The following is an 18,577-nucleotide window of genomic DNA, read 5'->3' on the forward strand; positions in this document are numbered from 1 at the left end:
GATCAGAGTGTAAAGATACATGTGTTGTGAGAAACCGGCACCCAGACTCCAGCGATTACCAAGCCCAGGAATGTGGTCCTGCCAAACCTCTCACGTTTCGTGATGGCAAAACTCAAATCTTCAGGCGGACACTACTACCCGTCCGGACGCAAAACACCTTTCAAAACGCAAAGTTGACAAATTACTAAACAGGCGGTTAATCGATCTTTGCATTTGCGAGCCTGTCGTTGGAGCCTGCGATGACGTTGGACATACGGACGTTCTGCCGTTTGTATTTGCTGTGTTTCCGGAGTCGTTTCCGCGCAACCATGACTGGTACCGATGACTTGGTTACCAGGTAGTTACTGAAAGATCCGAGAAGAACACTGCCACAATTAGCATTCATGCAATTTCTATTTGGATAGCGACTTACCCTTTCAGCGCGTTGCGGCCTCGTGAGCCAAGGATTACAAGGGTGGGTTCCAAGAAGTCGATCTGTTAAGCATCTGTCAGCAATTGCTTTAACGTTCGATATGGCCTTGAAGACCTACCACTTCAGTTATCATGTGCTTTGGACTCTTGCAGTGGAATACTTCGACAACAGCTCGTACTTGTAGTCGCGTCTTCCTCAAAAGCTTGACGCAGCGGTCAGACACCTCGACGCATGCCTGGTACCTGTCTTTCTCTGCCTTTCCCATGGCACCCACATTGGCTTCCGTCGCCATTATAGAGCTGGACAAGGCGGAGAATCCAGGCCTTGCCGCTGGCAAACCGTCGTGGTTCGACAGCGTCCTTTTGAGATGATCTGACTCCAGTCGTCCAGTAGTGCCTTGACTGATGGGTGCACCAGAAGCATCAGTCGTTGCAACTCCCGTTTCCTCGTCGACGGCGTAAACTGCTAGGAGGGTATCGCCATCTCGCAAAACGGTGCCGATCGTCCACTCCAGAGCATATGCTGCTTCGTCGCTAAGATCGGTAGACACCAGGTACACACGCTGTCTTCTCAACCCGTTCTTCGCATCTTCGGCAAACTGGACATAGTCACCCCTGATAATTTGTCGAACACAGCGGTGGGCCTCTGGACTTGATTGGATAGGCGAAATGTTCAGAGAAAGCTGCTGAGCTGATTTGATTTCGGCAAGCTCATCCTCGTGATCTGAATGAACCGGGGTCGAGAGACCTGAACCGCCCTGATCGAAACTTGTATGGGGATGTACCACCCCCGATGAGTTCTTCCTTGTCATCCTCTCGCCGTTCGGACCAGTGACATTGATTTGTGGGTCGAGTAGTGATCGCACTTTGTAGGAAACCGCAACTTCTCGACCTGTGTACAGTCAGTGTTTGGACAGTTCGACATCATTCGTTGCACTTACGCTCTTGCTCAGCAGCAGCCAGCAGACTCTTAGCGGTGATGACTTCTCTGCCCATGCTGTCGGTACCTCCAGACGACTTTCTTGACCGCTGTCTGCCTCGCTCTTTTGGCTTCGTCTTTTTCCAGCCATCATCCCAATCTGAGCTGTCTGAAGCGTTGTCGCTGCTCTCAACAGCAGCACTATCATCGCCGTCATCGTCTGTCGCAAGACGCACACCTCCGCCCGGCGCGGTGGCAGTGCCCTTGACGGGATCAACGCCCTTGCGATTGGGAAGCGAAGACAAGCCGCCCTCGGAGCGTGCCAGAGCGGAGTCGGAAAGTTTGCGATATGCTTGGTCCATGTCTATGCTCTTGCCCGAGTCTGTTACGAAAGTATTGCTCGATTTCGAGGCGGGCTGCGTCGGGTTCAGCATGCGCGTTGCTGGAGAAGCAGACCGACCAGGGCCAGGTGAACCAGACTTGGACCTGCTCAAGGGCCCACTCGCAGAGTTGTGTCTATCCCTTGAGTTTGAATTGCCTAGAAAGCCACTGGAGTTGCCGTATACGGAAGACATGGCGCGAGGCTTCGCAGCGGCATCCAGCTTGCCACCTTGAGACACTCGCTTCGGCATAGCGTGTGCATCGATGGAGGGCAGCATTTCGAACTTGTAGGCCGACTCGGGATTCACTCGACGCGGTGACTTGGGCATAGCGAAGGGGATGCCAGTGCTTCCGCGGCTGGAGCTCCTGCGCTGTGCCGGAGTATCAATGTCTAGCATGCTGCGCATGCGCGAGGGTGAGGCAGCCGAGCCGGGACTTTGTGCGCGTGCGACTGGACTCTCTGCACGACGCGGTCCAGAAATTTGGTTGCCTTCGAGGAGCTTGTTCACCTCCCTCATCTCTTCGTCAATGGCAGCTTCGAGTGACGCCATGGTAGCGGTGTGGAGGTAGTCAAGTAAGTCGCGTGCGATGGGGACTGGAAGTAGGTGCAATGAGGCTGAGTACTTGTCGCCGGATGGCAGTAAAACGCGGTCGTGTTCGCGGGGTAGCAGAAGTGATTGTCGGTATCAATTGGTGTTGGGCTAGAGCATCATAGACGCGGCTAGCTGTGTGCTGTCGGGTGAAGGGGCTACAAGTGCCAGCGGTCCAGTGCAGTACCGAGCAGTCACTGGTCTGGAGAGATGTGGGGTGAGCGCGTGATGATACTAATAACAGCAGTGGGGTAGCAATTCCAAAGACTGTAGCTGAAAGCGATGGCGGGCCGAACCGTAGTATATAGCTAACCGCTGTCGGAAAACAAGTTGTTCCCTAGCAGGTTGATGGAGGCGGACGACATATGGAAATGGAACCTCGAGCAGCAGACAATGGAGCTTGTCAGGAACAGTCAGCGCGAGTCGACGGTCGCGGGTATCCTTGGTCCAGGCGGTGGGAAGTGGGCATCAAGCCCCTCAACATCTGGCGGTTTGGCAGTCCTTGGCACGCGAAGATCACTACAAGTTGCCCACGCCGCTGACGCAGGGACCAAAATGTGGCCTGGGAACAGGTCTGAAGCTGCGTGCGGATGAGGAAACTCTTTCCGATAAATTATCGCTAATACTAACCAAGCTGTGTGCATGTCGAGTTGCTCAGAATCAACGCATTCCTTCATCTGATGCTTGGCGGCTGGTGGAGCAAATGTGGCTGTGCTTACGGGGCTACTTGCCTGGTCTAGCCAAAAAGCACATGTCAAGTTACCTCATCGCCCAATCCCAGCCACCTTAGTTACAGCGGAAAGACACGGAAGGCTGTTGAAACGGTAACATTGGTAAATTTGGTAAATATATATATTATACATGACATTCTTTTCGCATGACAAGACGCTCTACCTCTTCCGGGGCAGAACAATGTTGGCTCGTGCAGCAACACCAAGCTTGTGGATAGCGTTGCGCCTTTCCCAGATGCCGCTCGTGCCCTGTACTACAGCAATGAGCTCAGAAGCAATGCGCTGAGCAAGACTGCCCTTGCCACTGCCCGAATTCCTCCTCCTAGATGCAGCGGCCATGATCCACTGGATAGCAGCACGCCGCCGTTGCCTCTGGCCCAGCGGAACGGGAATCTGCAGAGCGACACCACCTCCAGCAGCACCACGCTGGCTTCGAATGCGCATGAGAGGAGCGACCGAATCGATAGCGAGAGTAAGATAGAGTACAGGGTTGAGCGGAAGGTGCGATGGAGGTGGCGCGCCGGGGAGCAGCGGTCGCGCGGGGTTAATGGTGGGGACGGGTGATGTTCGAAGATGTTGCAGAATCAGCGCCATGTTCTACAAGTCACGTCAGTCGTCTGCAGGCTATGTCTTGGGGTTGGCTGACCTACTCGCTCTGCAACGCTCTTCTTGCCGTGTCGCATGAGCAGATTGGTGACCTGGTCGACTACGGGGTCGTGGCGGTGCTTGACGTGACCGTCCTTGGGCAGAGGCAAAGAGGGCATGTCAAACTTCAGTCCTGGCATCGCTGGTGCTTTGGACACAGACTGGAGGTCTACGAGGCCCATGTCGATGCTGTTGTTTCCACTTGACTGTGTCGTCATAGTCGAATATGAGCGTGATCCCTTGGGTGCCATGTTTGGTGTCGTCTTGGGCTTTTGCGAGTTGAGCTTGTCCTGCATCACCTTGGGCAGGTTCGCTTGCAAGTCCTTGTCTCCCTTGACTACCTACTACATTGTTAGCCTCAGCCTCGCGTTGCATGCTATGGATGACCGCACATCTTCAATCGAGGTGCCCTGGTTTAGGTCGGGGCCATCTTCTCCCATTGTTTTCGCCATGGACGCTGCCTCCTCAGAAACATGTTCAATCGGCTTCGCGTCCTCTCGCTTCGTTCGGTCGTTGGCTGGCGGCTTGGTGGAGTCCGAGTAGAGGCGGCATTGCGACGGTGACAGGCGAAGCGCTGCTCGAGCAGGAAATTGGACTTGAGGTCTGGGCCGGAATGCGATCGACCGCGTAAGCGCGGGGAAGTTTAATCGTGGTGGCATGGCGTTGTGTTGTGTAGTCGGGCTGGTGATGTTCTTGCAAAGTGACGCCGAATATTCAAGCCGATGTCGCGCCAACGTCCGTGCGCAAACTACAACAGCCGCCTCCAATTACCCCAGATACATCCGTCCAACACGTATCACGACAAACAACCCTGCAACCCGGAATATGACAGATCAACTCGAACCAACATTGAGAAGATGCAAAAGTATTTGCGGTCTATCTGACAGTGGCAGAAAATATCCGTTTGGATTGTCTCGAGTATTGACATTTCTTCACGAGAGCCTCTTGCAACATACGCGCGGGAAACACGGAGTCACTTTCGCTATTAGTCTTGAAAGCCCCCGGAGGCTTCAGTCAATTGGAGATGGTACTGCGGATTGGCGGTCTATCCAGTGAGACTTGGACACCATGGTCCAATGCTAGTCCAGAGAACGTTACACATGAGATAAGACAACCAGTGAGTCAGCGGAGAAGACTAGAGACGTAATGTTCAGGGAGCGCTTTCCTGATGCTGCTGGATTGTATTGGATGGCGATGGCGGCGTAGCAGCTGTGGTCGAATTGCTAAGCCCGCTGGGCCAATTCTCCTTTTGAGCAAGTCAATCTGAGGTCTCCTGCGGCACTCAAGCATATATTTCAGCTGCGGAAGCTTCTTCAATTGGTAAGTCAGGGCTCCTGCAAGACGGTCTCAACTGCCGCCAGCCCACCGCTCGACCCTTCCATAACGTGACCACCCGGCAGCAACGCGTCAAGACAGGTCTTAGCTCCGAGAGTTAACAACAGATGTTCCCTTGCTTCCTCCAACTTTCCTGTCTTCCAACTTTTGGACTCTCACACAAGCTATTCAACTCACATATTCACTATTCTCTGCTGTCGCTCGCTCAACACTCAAACGTCTACAACATTAGACCTCAACACTATATCCACAATGACGGGACGAGGGCGAGGGCGTGGTGGCGGTGCAGGTTACTACAAACCAGCTCGTGAGGTGGCCAGGGTCTACGGGTAAGCCGCACCAAACTATCGATCAGATAGTGCGTCACTATGGTAGACGACGCAGCTATGCAGACAGGAGCCTCTATACAGGTACATACGTAGGTTTCTAACATTCACACAGCAACGGCCAATTCCCCGCACCCAATCCACAAGTCGTCAAGCTAGAGAACGAAATGGTCAAACCTGGCTTGTCACCAGCAATGGCCGCCAGCTCCCTGGATTTCAAACTGCCCTGCCGGCCTGCCTATGGTATGCAGGGAAGGGCTATCGCACTGTACGCTAACTACTTCGAATTGAAAGCCGCAAACAAGAACAAAGATCTGTACCGCTACTCACTCGCGTTTCAGTCCGAGGAAGAGTCAGAGTTGAAGACCAAGAAAGTCAAGAAGAGGCGGGTGATAGAGATACTACTGGACATGCCACCCTTTTCGACACTCAAGGTTGCCAGTGATTGGACTCAGAAGCTTGTATCCGCACAAAAGATACCACTCGCCGAAGAAGGCCAGGAGTATACCATTGAATTCTACCACAAGGACCGTGGGCCTTTGCCTCCACCCACACCCAACGAAGAAGCCAGACTAACAGAGGCTCGCACACGAAACACGTATCACATACGCGTCCAAGCTATCGGCACTGTCTTGCTCGCAGACCTTTTGCAAGACCTGTCTGGACCTAAATCCACCTATCCACTGAAGCTCGAGGCCATTGATGCTTTAAACACTATCATGGCACATGGACCCAGCACTGCGCTCAACATCATCACTGCAGGAAACAAGTTCTTCCCTTTCGGTGACCATCCCCAAATGGAGTCACACGACCTCAAGGAAGGTCTTCAGGCTCACCGCGGATACTTCACCAGTGTGCGTACAAGCGTGAGCAGATTGCTCGTCAACCTCAACGTCGCGACCGGTGCCTGTTATAAGCCTGGGTGAGTTAATTCTACGCAGGACTTTGTTTGCGTTGTATACTAACTCTGGCACCCATACTCAGACCCCTTGTTGAAATGATGAGCGAGGTCTGTGGAAGTTACCCACCACTTAGCGAACAGCATCATATACAGGTTACGAAATTCTTCGGCCCCATCAGAGTCGAGACGAACTATCTGCCCGACGACAGTAGCAAAAACAAAGAGAATAAAGGAACCAAACGTCAAGTGCGCACCGTAATCGTCGCCCCTTATGGAAAGAACGCAACGAATGTTACCTTCCCCAAAACACACACCAATGGAACAGTCACTCACCCTACAGTCCAGCAGCACTTCCTGGAGGAGCACAACATAAGACTCCATTACCCCCGAGCACCTTTGGCCAATGCTGGAATACCTAAGGACCCGATTTGGATACCCGCTGAGCTGTGCAAGATCCTGCCTGGTCAGCTAAAACGAGGTCTGCTCACATCTGAACAAACGGCCAGAATGATCACATTTGCTGCCCGCAGGCCACATGCAAACGCCGAGTCAATCACTGGCAATGGCTTGACAGTTACCATGATCAATCCAGTGGTAAATGGTGAGAATACGAACTTGAAGGGATTCGGCGTCAAGGTCGACCCCAGAATGATCACTGTACCTGGCCGGATTCTGATGCCTCCAACTGTGATGTATAAAGGTTTGAAGAACCGGACCCCGAACAACGGGACATGGAACTTGAAGGTCTCAGAACTGGGTCTTTCGCCATTCCGCGTCGTGAAGAAGCTGGGTGAATGGTAAGCTTACCTGGACCTAAAGTGGATGCAAGACAAGAGCTAACATATACACCAACCTCTAGGTCTACACTCGTCATCAATTCCGGGAGATATGATACGATTCCAGGCGGAATCGAGGGCCTCAAGGCCGATCTGCACAAGTTCCGGGAGGAGCTCAACAAGTACGGTCTGAATCTCATCGAGCCTCAAAAACCATGCATCATCAGCATTCCACCAGGAATCCTGAAGGACGCGAAACGCGAACCAGAACTTGTGGATACTATTCGGTCATTGGTTGAGACTGGGCTGAGGACTCAATTGCCTAAAAAACCAACCTTTTTGTTGGTCCTGCTGCCCAGCGACAACATTATACTTTACGACACACTCAAGTCTCTGTTTGACTTGACGTACGGAATACCGAGTGTCTGCTGCGTTGGCAAAAATTTCGACAAGAAGTCAGAACAAATCTACGCAAACGTCGCAATGAAGGTCAACCAGAAGCTCGGTGGCGTCAACCACGTGGTTGATATCAAGAGGATGACACCACTGGACACGCAAACCATCATCTTCGGCATCGACGTGACGCATCCATCTCCTGGAAGTTCGGAAACCGCACCAAGTATCGCTGGTGTAGTGGCTTCGATCGATGCAATGTTCTCGCAATACCCCGCGAGCATGCGTCGCCAGCAGGGTTACAAAGAGATGGTCACGGACCTGGAGGAGATGATCATTGAACGTCTCCGGTTATGGCAAAAGCGCAACCAAGACCATCTCCCAAACAAGGTCATCGTCTACCGCGACGGAGTGGGTGAAGGCCAGTACCAGCAAGTCGTCGAGACTGAAGGTGAATCGTTCAGCAAGGCATTCGACAGACTGTACGGCGCCGAGGCGAAGCACCCGAAGCTCTCCATCGTCATGGTCGGTAAGCGGCATCATACGCGTTTCTACCCGACAAAGATGGAGGATACAGATGGGACTACAGGCAATCCGAAGCCGGGTACTGTCGTTGATCGGGGTGTTACTGGCGAGAAGTTGTTCGACTTCTTCCTGCTTGCGCATCAGGGTAAGGAAGCCAATCCGCGTAAAGTGACATACAGCTAACTTCTGATAGTATGTTGCTCTCTCTGTCACCTACATCATCAAAAGCACGAGAAACCGGAGAAAGCATCCAAGACTCTACCACCGCCATATACAGCTCGAAGACCGTCGTCAACACTCACCTCTCTCTATAAGAAGCAACATGATTGCTTGTACTGATATCGTGATAGGGACTACAAGGCACTTCGCGACCAGCGCACTACGTCGTGCTCAAAGACGAAAACAAGTTCGGAGCCGATCAGCTCCAAACCCTGACAAACAACCTGTGCTATACCTTCGCTCGCGCCACTCGATCTGTCAGCATATGCCCTCCAGCATACTGTAAGTGTCTCTGTACAGACTGCTTGTGAGAATTGTTGATTGACTTGATAAAACCACCTTCAGATGCAGACATCCTTTGCGAACGCGGTCGGTCGTATTTAAACAGCGTACTCAAAGGCCCTGGTGCGGCGTTGAGTGAGAGTGCTTGGTCGCGAGATGTAAATCCGGCACTAAGCGAGACGATGTACTACCTCTAAGGGGGAACTGAGGTATGCGGCAAGCAACGAGCGAGTTGTATTACTTGTTCTCTTGCATTCCCTGTTTACTGAGGCAATGCAGCGTTGCTTTTTGCCGCCACCCCACTTCTATCTCGACATGGCTGTCTCCACATTTGCCCAGATGGAATTGGCGTTGGTTTTGTTTGTTGCGTAGGCGTAGACGGACAGGTATTGCAGACATGGTATTGGTCAGAATTAGGTAGGCATAGCTGTCAAACTCCAGTCACTCGTTCAGGCTTTTTAGTTTATTGCATGGCGCTCAGCTCAATAATGTTATCGTCACGACTCGGGCATGCAAGGGTCTAGGCGCGAGTGTGCTGCAGGGCGTCACGGGGTCGCGGTCGCCTTTCCCCGCACTAGCCCGGAGCGACGACAGCCAACCACATCAGGTCTCCCAGCCACTCCGTTTCACCCCACTGCAGCCCTGGACAGCACACGGACGGTTGATCTCGCTCCTCGAATGGATTAGCTTATCGCTGGTATACGGAGAGCAGAGAGGCCCGCCTTCACCATGAGCGCATTCTCTCCCGACACATTCACGACCAAAGCGCTAGGCACCCGCGACACTGCACGGTTCCTGCCCCGATTCACGCGTCACAAGGGTACTCCCATGTGCCTGCAGAGCCCCCCACACTGTGAGACCATACCGCCATAGCATACCAACACCAGCCTTGCTCGCACCCGTCCCCATTCCTCCACCACCACCGACTGCGCGCAAAAGATGATGGACACAACGGATCGCGGCAGCATATACGAGCACGACATCCCGTCTCTGAGCGCCTCGCTCGAGGCCTTCGACCCGGAGCGCAGCATGCACTCGGCCTACAGCGGCCGCTCCAACATGCATTCGTCGCGCTGGAGCGTGCCCCAGGACGACGTCGACTCCGAGACTGAGTCGGACGGCCCATGGGCGCCCCCAGCCTGGCAAAAGTCCCAATCGAGCAACCACTGGTACAGGAAGTCGCTGCTGGGCGAGAGCGCAATGCGCAACAGCCCCTCCAAGTCGCCCTTTGAGTACCGCACCGACCGCGACGTGACGCCCTCGCGCATACCGCTGCCAGAGTCGCCCTACAAGATGACGCCGCGCACAAGCCCAGAACCTATACCTGAGGAGGAACAGCGATACATGTCCAACAACATCGCGTCGCGCCTGCAGAGCCCATGCGAAGACCCCCAGGCGAGCGCGGGCGCATTGCACGGAACCGAATCAACCGTGTCGCAACACGATGAGGGGCCAGTAGAGGGGTGTAAGTAGTCGCTGTTCCCTCCGCGCGCGCGCGCTGTGCAATCTAACAGCCATAGTCATGCGCTTTGCTTACAGAGGAGAAGCCAAGTTCCGCACTGCGCCCATTGAAGACACCATATCCACCGTCGCGTCTGGCCTTCACATCTTTACGAGGTCGCGCGCAAACGTCATCTTCACGGTTGCGACCGTCTTCTTATCTTATCTCTTGCTGCAGCCCTGGCAAGCTAGTCTCATTCCGGATGTCGCGAATGTCGCCAACATGGCCAAGCAATTCGAGCCGCTGCTTTACGCTTCGGAAAGTGTCATCCCCCGGTCGCGCGAGCTGGCTGATGCTAGTATCGCAGTCCAAGACCTGGGGGAGAGCGTGCGCGCGACAAACATGTCGGCGTCGTCTGTCATCATCGACCAGCTCGACGACTTGGGCGATAGCCTTAAAATCCTATCAGAAAAGATTACCAGTTTCTTCACCAATGTAGACGGCGATATGGACTCGTAGGTATATATCTGCCTTGACCTCATTACACCTACTGATCTATTCTCGCATCGCAGCATCCTCATAACCATGGAGTGGGCAAAGCGCGAATTGCAAAGCATCCAAGGCCCTAAAATAGGCATGATCGACACCGTCATCGATAACGTGCATGGCGGCCTAAGTAAAATCGGTCTTCTGGAACGCAACGACGGGTCCCCAACAGCTATTGGTCATGTTGTAAACGATATCCTGGGCCACACCACCCAACAGCGGAGCAAAGCCACTCTGCAACGTACTTTTGACTACCTATTGTCTACGCTGGAAGAAAACATTGCTAACGAACTTGCGCGCGCAGACGTGCTTTTCCAGCTCTTTGAATCTGTAGACCGCCAATTCCACAACCTGCACCGCTCCGTTGCCAAAGAAGAAGACAGTCTTGCCAATCGCAAAGACGAGTTCCTAGCCAGCATGTGGCGACAAACCATCAACAACAAGATGAAGATTAAAAAATACGAAAAAAACCTCAAGCTGCTGAAAGATGTCCGGGCGTCGACGTTGATTAACAAGTCGGAACTCAAAGTTCACATTCAAATTATACATTCGGTGAGGGATCAGTTGGATAAAGCCAGGAAGAATTTGATTAGTCCGTTGATTAGGGCGGCGCAGAGTAATAGCTTTGGAATTGATCAGCAGCTTAGTGATCTTACGGGCACGTATAGTTTTCTTAAGACGCTGAGGGATGATCAGAAGAAGAAAGTTAGGCAGCAGATGTGGGGGGAGCCGAAGAAACGCATTGCGATTACTGCTGGGGGTAAGGAGGAGATTGAAGATGGTGAGGAGAGCGAGTGAGAAGGAAACATTCTTTGGTTTTTTTTCCTAGGCTTATCTTCTTTCGTCTCGCTCTCTCTCTCTCTCTCTCTCTCTTCACCTGGCGGCGTTTTTTTCTTCTACTTTTGCATAGCGAAACTTGAGCTTGGCTACTGCTGCTACTTCTTCTGATCGTTCTAGCATGGCGAAATGGTTAGACAAAGGAGGAGTGGGGTGCTTACTCCAGACACACACACATGATGGCGTCGAACGAGATGCTGGGCGTATTGGATGGGACTCATGTACAGGCATTGTTGCCTTGATATTTTTTTGGAAGGCGAAGAGGAACTGGGTGGAATATGGACGGGATTGGTAACACATTGGCGTTTGAGTAGCGATGTATTCGCATTATGTATGTAGGAACGCATTTCAATTATAAAGTTAAAACATGGTATGAGCTGGAGCGGACACTAGGATTGGACGATCAAAGCTGCTCTCTTATTAGCTGCAGCTATGTACCGCGATTGCAAAGGCTACGCGAAATGGCGAAGCTGCGATCTGCATATTCAAGTATTTACCAAAGCACAAACCAATAACAATTGCCATACAAATCAAGCCTCTAGGAGACCTGAGGATGTGATCTGCCTGCTCGCTGCAGCCAGCGCATACGCGGAGACTGGGGGTCTATCTAATAGGGTAAATGCTGCTCACCGATCAAGCCTCCAGCCACCCCGCGGCAATACGCAGTATAAAGCTGATTGCGACAAGCACCCCCGCCCCCTAACCATACTACTGTAGATCTGCCTCTCTTCTTCCGCCTATCGTTATTTCATTTCCCCCCCACCCCTCCCCCGGTCTACTAGAAAAACGGGCCGTTGCGTTCCAGGTGTTCGCCAGAATGGCACGAAGAGCGCTTATGCCTCTGCATGACAATCCTGACAGTGAAAGGCTGGTGGAATGGATGAACGAAGTCCCACAGTACAGTCTCAACGATCAAGAGCCGTCTGACTGGACCCCTTTCGAAGGTTGCACCTGTTGTAATGGGCTTTGTTCCATTCTCGACTCTGCAGATTCCGTGCGTCAACTTCTCGACGGGCAGAGAGTCCCGATATTTCAAGGGCGATACGAAGAGTTAGCAAGCTTTGCCATGAGAGGCTGTGATTTGGCGGAATATCTGAGGCTTTATCTGGAGTACTACAGGAAGACAGACTATAGGTTCGACGAGCCGGTAGACCTGGCTTTCCGGCGAATTGATAAAACCGGTCCAGAAAGCCTGCGATTGGTCTCAGTTGAAGGAAGCGAGGATGGAAATGTACATCCCATGTATCTCGCTATTGCGACCGTTCATAGTAAGTCTACTCTCGCTTGCTCTATAAGATACTAAGAGCGCTTCATTAGGCGATCCAGCATCTGGTATAGCCACTATCCTCCCGAATAGTGACCCGATGTCACCTCGAAGCTTGATGTTAATTCGACACTGGCTAGGTAGTTGTGCTAGTCTTCAGTCTGAACACGAACTATGTCCAGACCTGATGCCAGTTCGGACGGAACTTCCTACACGCGTGGTTTATGTTGGTACGGATGATGGGCAGGATCCGCCAAGACTTTATCCAGGCAACGGGGAGGTCGCTGGATATGTAGCTCTTAGCTACTGTTGGGGTGGCTCTCAGAGGCATCAGACTGAAAGGAACAGGATCAATCGATACATGCATGTCTTACCAGTAGAACGATTACCGAAAACACTCCTAGATGCCATTCGCCTCACTCGCGCTCTAGGGATTCAGTATATCTGGATCGACTCTCTTTGTATCATCCAGGACTGCGACGAAGACAAGGATCATGAAATCACAAAAATGGCCAACATATACAAGAATGCGGTCTTAACGATTTCCGCTGCAACAGCTGAGTCTTGCGACGAGGGATTTTTGGGCGTGCAAGAGAAGAGGGTTCAGCTACTCCAAAAAAATGCCATCAACCTCCCAATAAACTGCCTCAATGGAGCCATTGGGTCTGTACTACTGTATCCTTCCAGGTCACTATCTCGAGATACCGACAGGCTTGTAGCAATCGAAAAAAGGTCATGGACTTACCAAGAGCAATTACTGTCTCGTCGCGTGGTTAGTTTCTTCGAAGATGCCATAGAGTGGAGCTGCTATTCTTGCCATCTGTCCGATGATAGGCTAGGGAACGACGAATTGGGTGCAACGGATCCGGCATACCTGGAATCAACAAGACCATCATATGAAAGGTCATATGGTGTGGGCCAGCTTTTACGCCTCTTGCCCAGGCATGAAATCAAATCTACAGAAGAACTTGCGACTTTGTCCTTGTTTTGGCAGAGGGCAGTGTTCGAGTACACGCTGGGAACTCTGTCGAATCTAGACGACAGACTTCCCGCAATTGCTGGAATTGCGTCTGAGTTCTACAAGAAAACCGGCGACGTTTATATCGCGGGGCTTTGGAAGTCGTGTTTAATAAGAGACTTGCAGTGGCGAACCCGTCGCCCATTGTACGAGTCATCGAACACCTTCGGTAGTAACGATTTCAAGTATGATGCCCCTACTTGGACCTGGGCATCTGTCTATGACTGCGTAATTATATTCTCCAGCGCGGAGTATGATATTGATTCAGACAGAGTGGAAATTATTGACTGCAAGGTCAATCGAGTATCAGCCTCTGCACCGTTTGGATCTGTCAATGGTGGAGAACTCAAGATTCGTGCACCACTGAAATTCCTTAGTGACAGAGAGGTCGAGGAGGTGCTGAAGCTGACACGTCTTAGCGACAAAGCCCTTGACGAGATGCTGAGGCTGAAACAGAGCAGGGAAATGTTCATTGGAGTGATCTTTCCTGACATGAGATCGCGGCGTCACGGCGACGAGCCTACTACACTACGTGGTGGAGCAGCTCTACATATCGAGTCAACGGGAGTCTGGTTTCTTGGCTTGTCAAAACACGCAGATCTCGCTTACGAATCCAGTGGTTTAGCGCTTGCGAAGCGGGCAGATGGTCTTTTTGAACGGATAGGGGTCTTCAGGATTTTCGTAGGCGACAATTGGCTCAAATATGGAACGACCCAACGTGATGAGCTTAGGTTAAGCTGGGGCGATGACTATTTAGTCACTACTGTTAATATTGTCTAGGAAATTAGCTGAACTATCCTTGCTACGAGCAAAAAGCAAGGACAAAGACAAAGGCAAACAAGGTTGTAGGTGCTGGTGACAGAGACTCCACACTCTCTAATGATAAAGGCGACGAGATGGATGTTAGGTGATTGATAGATATCTTTCCAGCTGTTGCTCATTTGGTACAGAGTTGAGGTGGTGCATGTAATTTCTTAGCAAGTTCACGAATGCGGACCAGTTCCGCTCGTTTATCAGCGATGTCAGCCGTCACGCGCTGACAGTACGGGGTATGCTTAGGTAACCAGATTCATAACAGTATTAGAACGAAGTTCGAGCATCCCGGATTTGAACTTGTTGCAAATCGGTATCAACTCCAATGTGCACACATCATCATATTCGCTTGCATTATACTATTTCGTCACTAACTCAATACAGACTATATGACTATATCTCTACTGTAAATCACATGTTGCTTTGCGACAATGCGACATTGGTAACAACACTCGAATGCTGACTTCAAGATGAGCGTCGATTGGCGTGCGCAGTTCCTGAGTCCCTCCTTCGACTACTGCTGGATAGTCGGCTTGATGCGGTCGTTGTCACCCTCAGCAACGCCTGCGATTTGACAACCTGTTGTAGTTCCTGGTATCTGATCATGAACTCTGTCAGATCGCTCTCACTCCTAAAACGCAGATTGAGCCTCGTCGATGAAGCATCATCAGGCTGATAGACCGGGTATCCGTCGTCGCCTACTTCTATTGCAGTCATAGTAGTTGTGTCCAGTTGAGAGCCATGAGATTTGCATGATATGTTGATTACGGCTTGCTGAGAGTCAACGATGGTCATCTCACCTACGTTCACTAGTGTATTTGTATTAGCTGGACAACTTCCAAGGGGAAAAGGTGGTGGAAGCTACCTGATCCGCTGCGCCAGAGATAGCCTTTTCCCGGCCTGCGATTCCGGTGACGGAATGAAATTTGTGCCACCTGTCGTACACTTGACTGGACTTCTAAGCATCGTTTCCATAGAATAACGTCTGACTCTCCGTAGTTCGTCTTTGGCAGCGTGTTTATCTTCTTTATTTCCACATCGGAGGCAAAAAAGCACATGGTCCAGCCTGTAAGAGATTCGAACATTTGTTTCAAACCTGTCCAATCAGCTTTACTGTCTTCAGATCTTATTTGAATAAGAAACACGTACCTTCAGGCAAGAACGTAGAGTTCTCAAAGCTGCACGGAAACGTCATCGAGTATTCACTCAACACTAATGCGCTCTCTGTGTATTGCGCAATCTTAGTCTCGTCCTTCCAAGGCTCGTTGTTGATGTCTGAGTAGTAGTGAGGAGTCGATACTTGGTCGAACCGGATGACCATAACGCCGGATTTTATTTGAATGTCCAGATCGAGGTTCGACCAGTGTATGAACGCCCGGAAGGTGCTTTTGGAAGGCAATTCGTAGGTAGCTAGACAGGCTAAGCGATAGCCGAGGGTTTCGTTGTCACATAAATCTACGACAAGCAGTCTTTGCTGGCCCACAATATTAACCATGCGCCATTCCTTAACGCCATCTAGTCCGCTGTAGATGGTACAAAAATCTGTCTCGACTACCTTGGCTATTCCAGCTTCTGCGAAGAGCAATATGATCTCATTGTTCGGCTTCTCGGAATCGTATATGCAGTCCCAGCTCCGTTTATTGTTCACAGTAGGTCCAGGGTTCCATTGGTTGCAATCGGACCAGCTCAATGTGAGACTCATGTCCTTGACCACGAAGTTGAGATCCGTCAAAGGTAACCAGAACGAGCTGCACGTCCGTTGATTGTGAGACTCGTGCTTGTAACTTACGACTAGTCGGCGCGTTTTGAGCCAGATTTTCGACATCTCACTGTAGGATTCGTACACATATAGCATATCCTTTTGGAGGCCGCAATTCTCATTTGTCTCCATTGTTGGTTGCTTCGCCCTGATGAGTAGATCCACGTTGGGTAAACATAGAATAAGGCGCTCTTTTCGCCCGTCGTGATTTGGTCGAGGAACACAATTGCATGTGTGCAAGGAGTCAACGGGTGGTAGCTTTAGATGATGCACAAGTCCGCTTGACCACTGTACGAGACCCTGCGATCCTATGGACGATTCAGCAAAACTCGTTGGATGGCCGGTCGTCGGTGATCCGCAGCCGAGCGATGGACTTGGTGACGAACCTGTATCTTCGACAACAACAACGACCGGATCGTTGTTAACAGGTACAGATTCGTTCAGAATGGAAGTGCGATCATCAGCCGCGATAGGAGTTGAGGGTAGGGATGAAGGATGTCGTGATGGAGTTTCCTCTAAGTCAGTTTGCACGATAGTCCCCTCGGGTCTCTTGATCGATGCAGTTCCACTCCCACCTTGACAGCATGGGCCTATGAGGCTGGAATCGTTTCTACAGAACCACTGAAGGACTTGTTTGGCATCAGGTCGCGAGTTTCGATCCTTGTACATCTGAACGTTGTGAGCATACGCAATATTGAGATGAGCTGTGATCACTCACCATTTTCTTGATCAATTGCTGGATATTCGTCGCGAGTGTATCATGTTGAATGTTCTCGAGTGAGAAACCAGACAGCCATTTGTGCAGATCCTCTAGGCAATCTTCATCATATATTCTACGCAAATTGCCACCAATACGCTCTGATAGCTCGGTCATGGGTTTGCCAGCCAAAACGGTCAACATGTCGCAAAAGACACGGCCTAATGACCAGATGTCTGAACTGTTATCACGAGCATCCGCATACCAAACTTCGGGAGCGCAATAGCCTTGGGTCATAGCAGACGGTCCCTCTGTGGTAGGGTGAGACCCACTCCAGTCGAACGAAATACCAAAGTCGCACAAGTAGACAGTCCTGTTGTGCAGAAGGATATTGCCTGGTTTGATATCTTTGTGGCGTATGGACTGCCTGTGTAGATACGCCAATGCAGATGCTAAACACCCAAACCATTGCCGTAAGTTGGTGGAAATTTCGAGGTTAAGTGGTGTGGAGGGGTTATGCAACACATCCTTGAGTGAGGTGTCTGCTACAGGATCAAGAACAAGTGCGAAGTCCTCCAGATCCGTGTAGCTTGCGACGAGTCGTACCATGTGAGGATGGATGACCGTGTCAGGATGACTGATTTTGCGCAGTATAAGTAGCTCGTCCATGAATGGCTGGAGGTGCTTTTCCTGTTTATTTCTCTTGTCGCGCGTCAAGCGTTTGCAGGCGTATAGTCGTCCTTTGTCCGGATTATCAAAAGTGGTAAGCTGCACTCTGAAGACTGTAGCTGTTCCTCCATTGTCCAATTCCTTTTCGTCCTTGAAGGTGCGCTTTCCATTTTCCAGATGAAGGTGCAGCTGTGAATTGTGATCTAAACTTTCCTGGCTTCTGAGCTTAGGATTTGACAATAGGTACCGCTGTGCCTTTCGGAATTCGTCCCAGGGTTTCGCGTTACACAGAGCGTTTAAGGTTTTGAATATACTCTCGTTGAGAGGCAGACAATAGTCGTTGACATTAGCGCTCAGGATCTCCTCCAATACATTGTTGTCGCACTCTAGCATGCGCAAGAGAGTGAACAGTCGGGGTCTGTCGCTGAATTGCGTGATCAGGGGATCTTCGTGTTCCTCCAGAACCTTCCGAATATCGAAGACAATGGCATCATCTACAAACGGCGAGCTGTATAGGTTGGAGGTCAAGTGATCGATTTCCTCTCCGCCCACTGCGCACGTGGGGCACATGATGATGCCGATTTTGTGGAGACGGGCATCTCCAGGTGAACGCGAGAAGAACCAGGCTGAAAGTCGAAAGATTGCTGGGGAAGTGCGGTAGCCACGTCGAACTTGGTGGCGCCTGTTCGTTTTGATGGTTGCCTGCCGCCTGCGGCTCTTGCAACCCCTGCTCAACCCCAACTCAACCCCAGCTTCCCCGTCCCTCCGCACCGTTCCAATCTCCACCATGCATCACAACATCACCGCATCATGGCTAGTGGCTCTGACAATACTTACTTTCTACTGTTTCTGCAATCATCAGGCTTCAAAGGCCCATAAAACCTGAATTATAGTGGCTGAGCCCCCGGCTGTATAAGCCAAGGGGTCCTCCTGCAAAGCCAAGCACGCCTCAGCCCCCACACAGAGTTCTGTGTGCAACCTCACGGACAAATTTGTCTCGCTGGCAGATCTTTCAGCTTATCCACCAATATTGGCCATATGAATGCCAAGCAGGAGCTATTCTCACCGGTGATGAATCGAGATGGTCGACGCAGCAGAG

The 18,577-nt window shown here is 51.3% G+C and overlaps 5 protein-coding genes across 5 annotated transcripts; 2 read left to right on the forward strand and 3 right to left on the reverse strand.

Moving 5' to 3' along the window:
* Positions 1-196: 196 nt before the first annotated feature.
* On the reverse strand, positions 197-2,262 carry AA0111_g11151 (hypothetical protein; the record flags this gene model as incomplete). The annotated part of the gene is made up of 4 exons (XM_028644984.1): positions 197-365; positions 413-474; positions 531-1,303; positions 1,353-2,262. The coding sequence occupies 4 exons, from the start codon at positions 2,260-2,262 to the stop codon at positions 197-199; spliced, it is 1,914 nt and encodes a 637-aa protein (XP_028501262.1).
* Positions 2,263-3,191: 929 nt separating this feature from the next.
* On the reverse strand, positions 3,192-4,336 carry AA0111_g11152 (hypothetical protein; the record flags this gene model as incomplete). Its single annotated transcript, XM_028644985.1, has 3 exons — positions 3,192-3,629; positions 3,683-4,018; positions 4,070-4,336. The coding sequence occupies 3 exons, from the start codon at positions 4,334-4,336 to the stop codon at positions 3,192-3,194; spliced, it is 1,041 nt and encodes a 346-aa protein (XP_028501249.1).
* A 928-nt stretch (positions 4,337-5,264) lies between these two features.
* On the forward strand, positions 5,265-8,116 carry AA0111_g11153 (hypothetical protein; the record flags this gene model as incomplete). The annotated part of the gene is made up of 4 exons (XM_028644986.1): positions 5,265-5,341; positions 5,454-6,260; positions 6,323-7,036; positions 7,099-8,116. The coding sequence occupies 4 exons, from the start codon at positions 5,265-5,267 to the stop codon at positions 8,114-8,116; spliced, it is 2,616 nt and encodes an 871-aa protein (XP_028501261.1).
* Positions 8,117-9,373: 1,257 nt separating this feature from the next.
* Positions 9,374-11,219, forward strand: AA0111_g11154 (hypothetical protein; the record flags this gene model as incomplete). Its single annotated transcript, XM_028644987.1, has 3 exons — positions 9,374-9,899; positions 9,955-10,390; positions 10,448-11,219. The coding sequence occupies 3 exons, from the start codon at positions 9,374-9,376 to the stop codon at positions 11,217-11,219; spliced, it is 1,734 nt and encodes a 577-aa protein (XP_028501250.1).
* A 3,599-nt stretch (positions 11,220-14,818) lies between these two features.
* On the reverse strand, positions 14,819-18,048 carry AA0111_g11155 (hypothetical protein; the record flags this gene model as incomplete). Its single annotated transcript, XM_028644988.1, has 4 exons — positions 14,819-15,162; positions 15,219-15,449; positions 15,503-16,781; positions 16,831-18,048. The coding sequence occupies 4 exons, from the start codon at positions 18,046-18,048 to the stop codon at positions 14,819-14,821; spliced, it is 3,072 nt and encodes a 1,023-aa protein (XP_028501266.1).
* Positions 18,049-18,577: the final 529 nt, after the last annotated feature.

This window comes from Alternaria arborescens (assembly GCF_004154835.1).
Source record: "Alternaria arborescens strain FERA 675 chromosome Unknown contig_44, whole genome shotgun sequence".
NCBI lineage: Eukaryota > Fungi > Ascomycota > Dothideomycetes > Pleosporales > Pleosporaceae > Alternaria > Alternaria arborescens.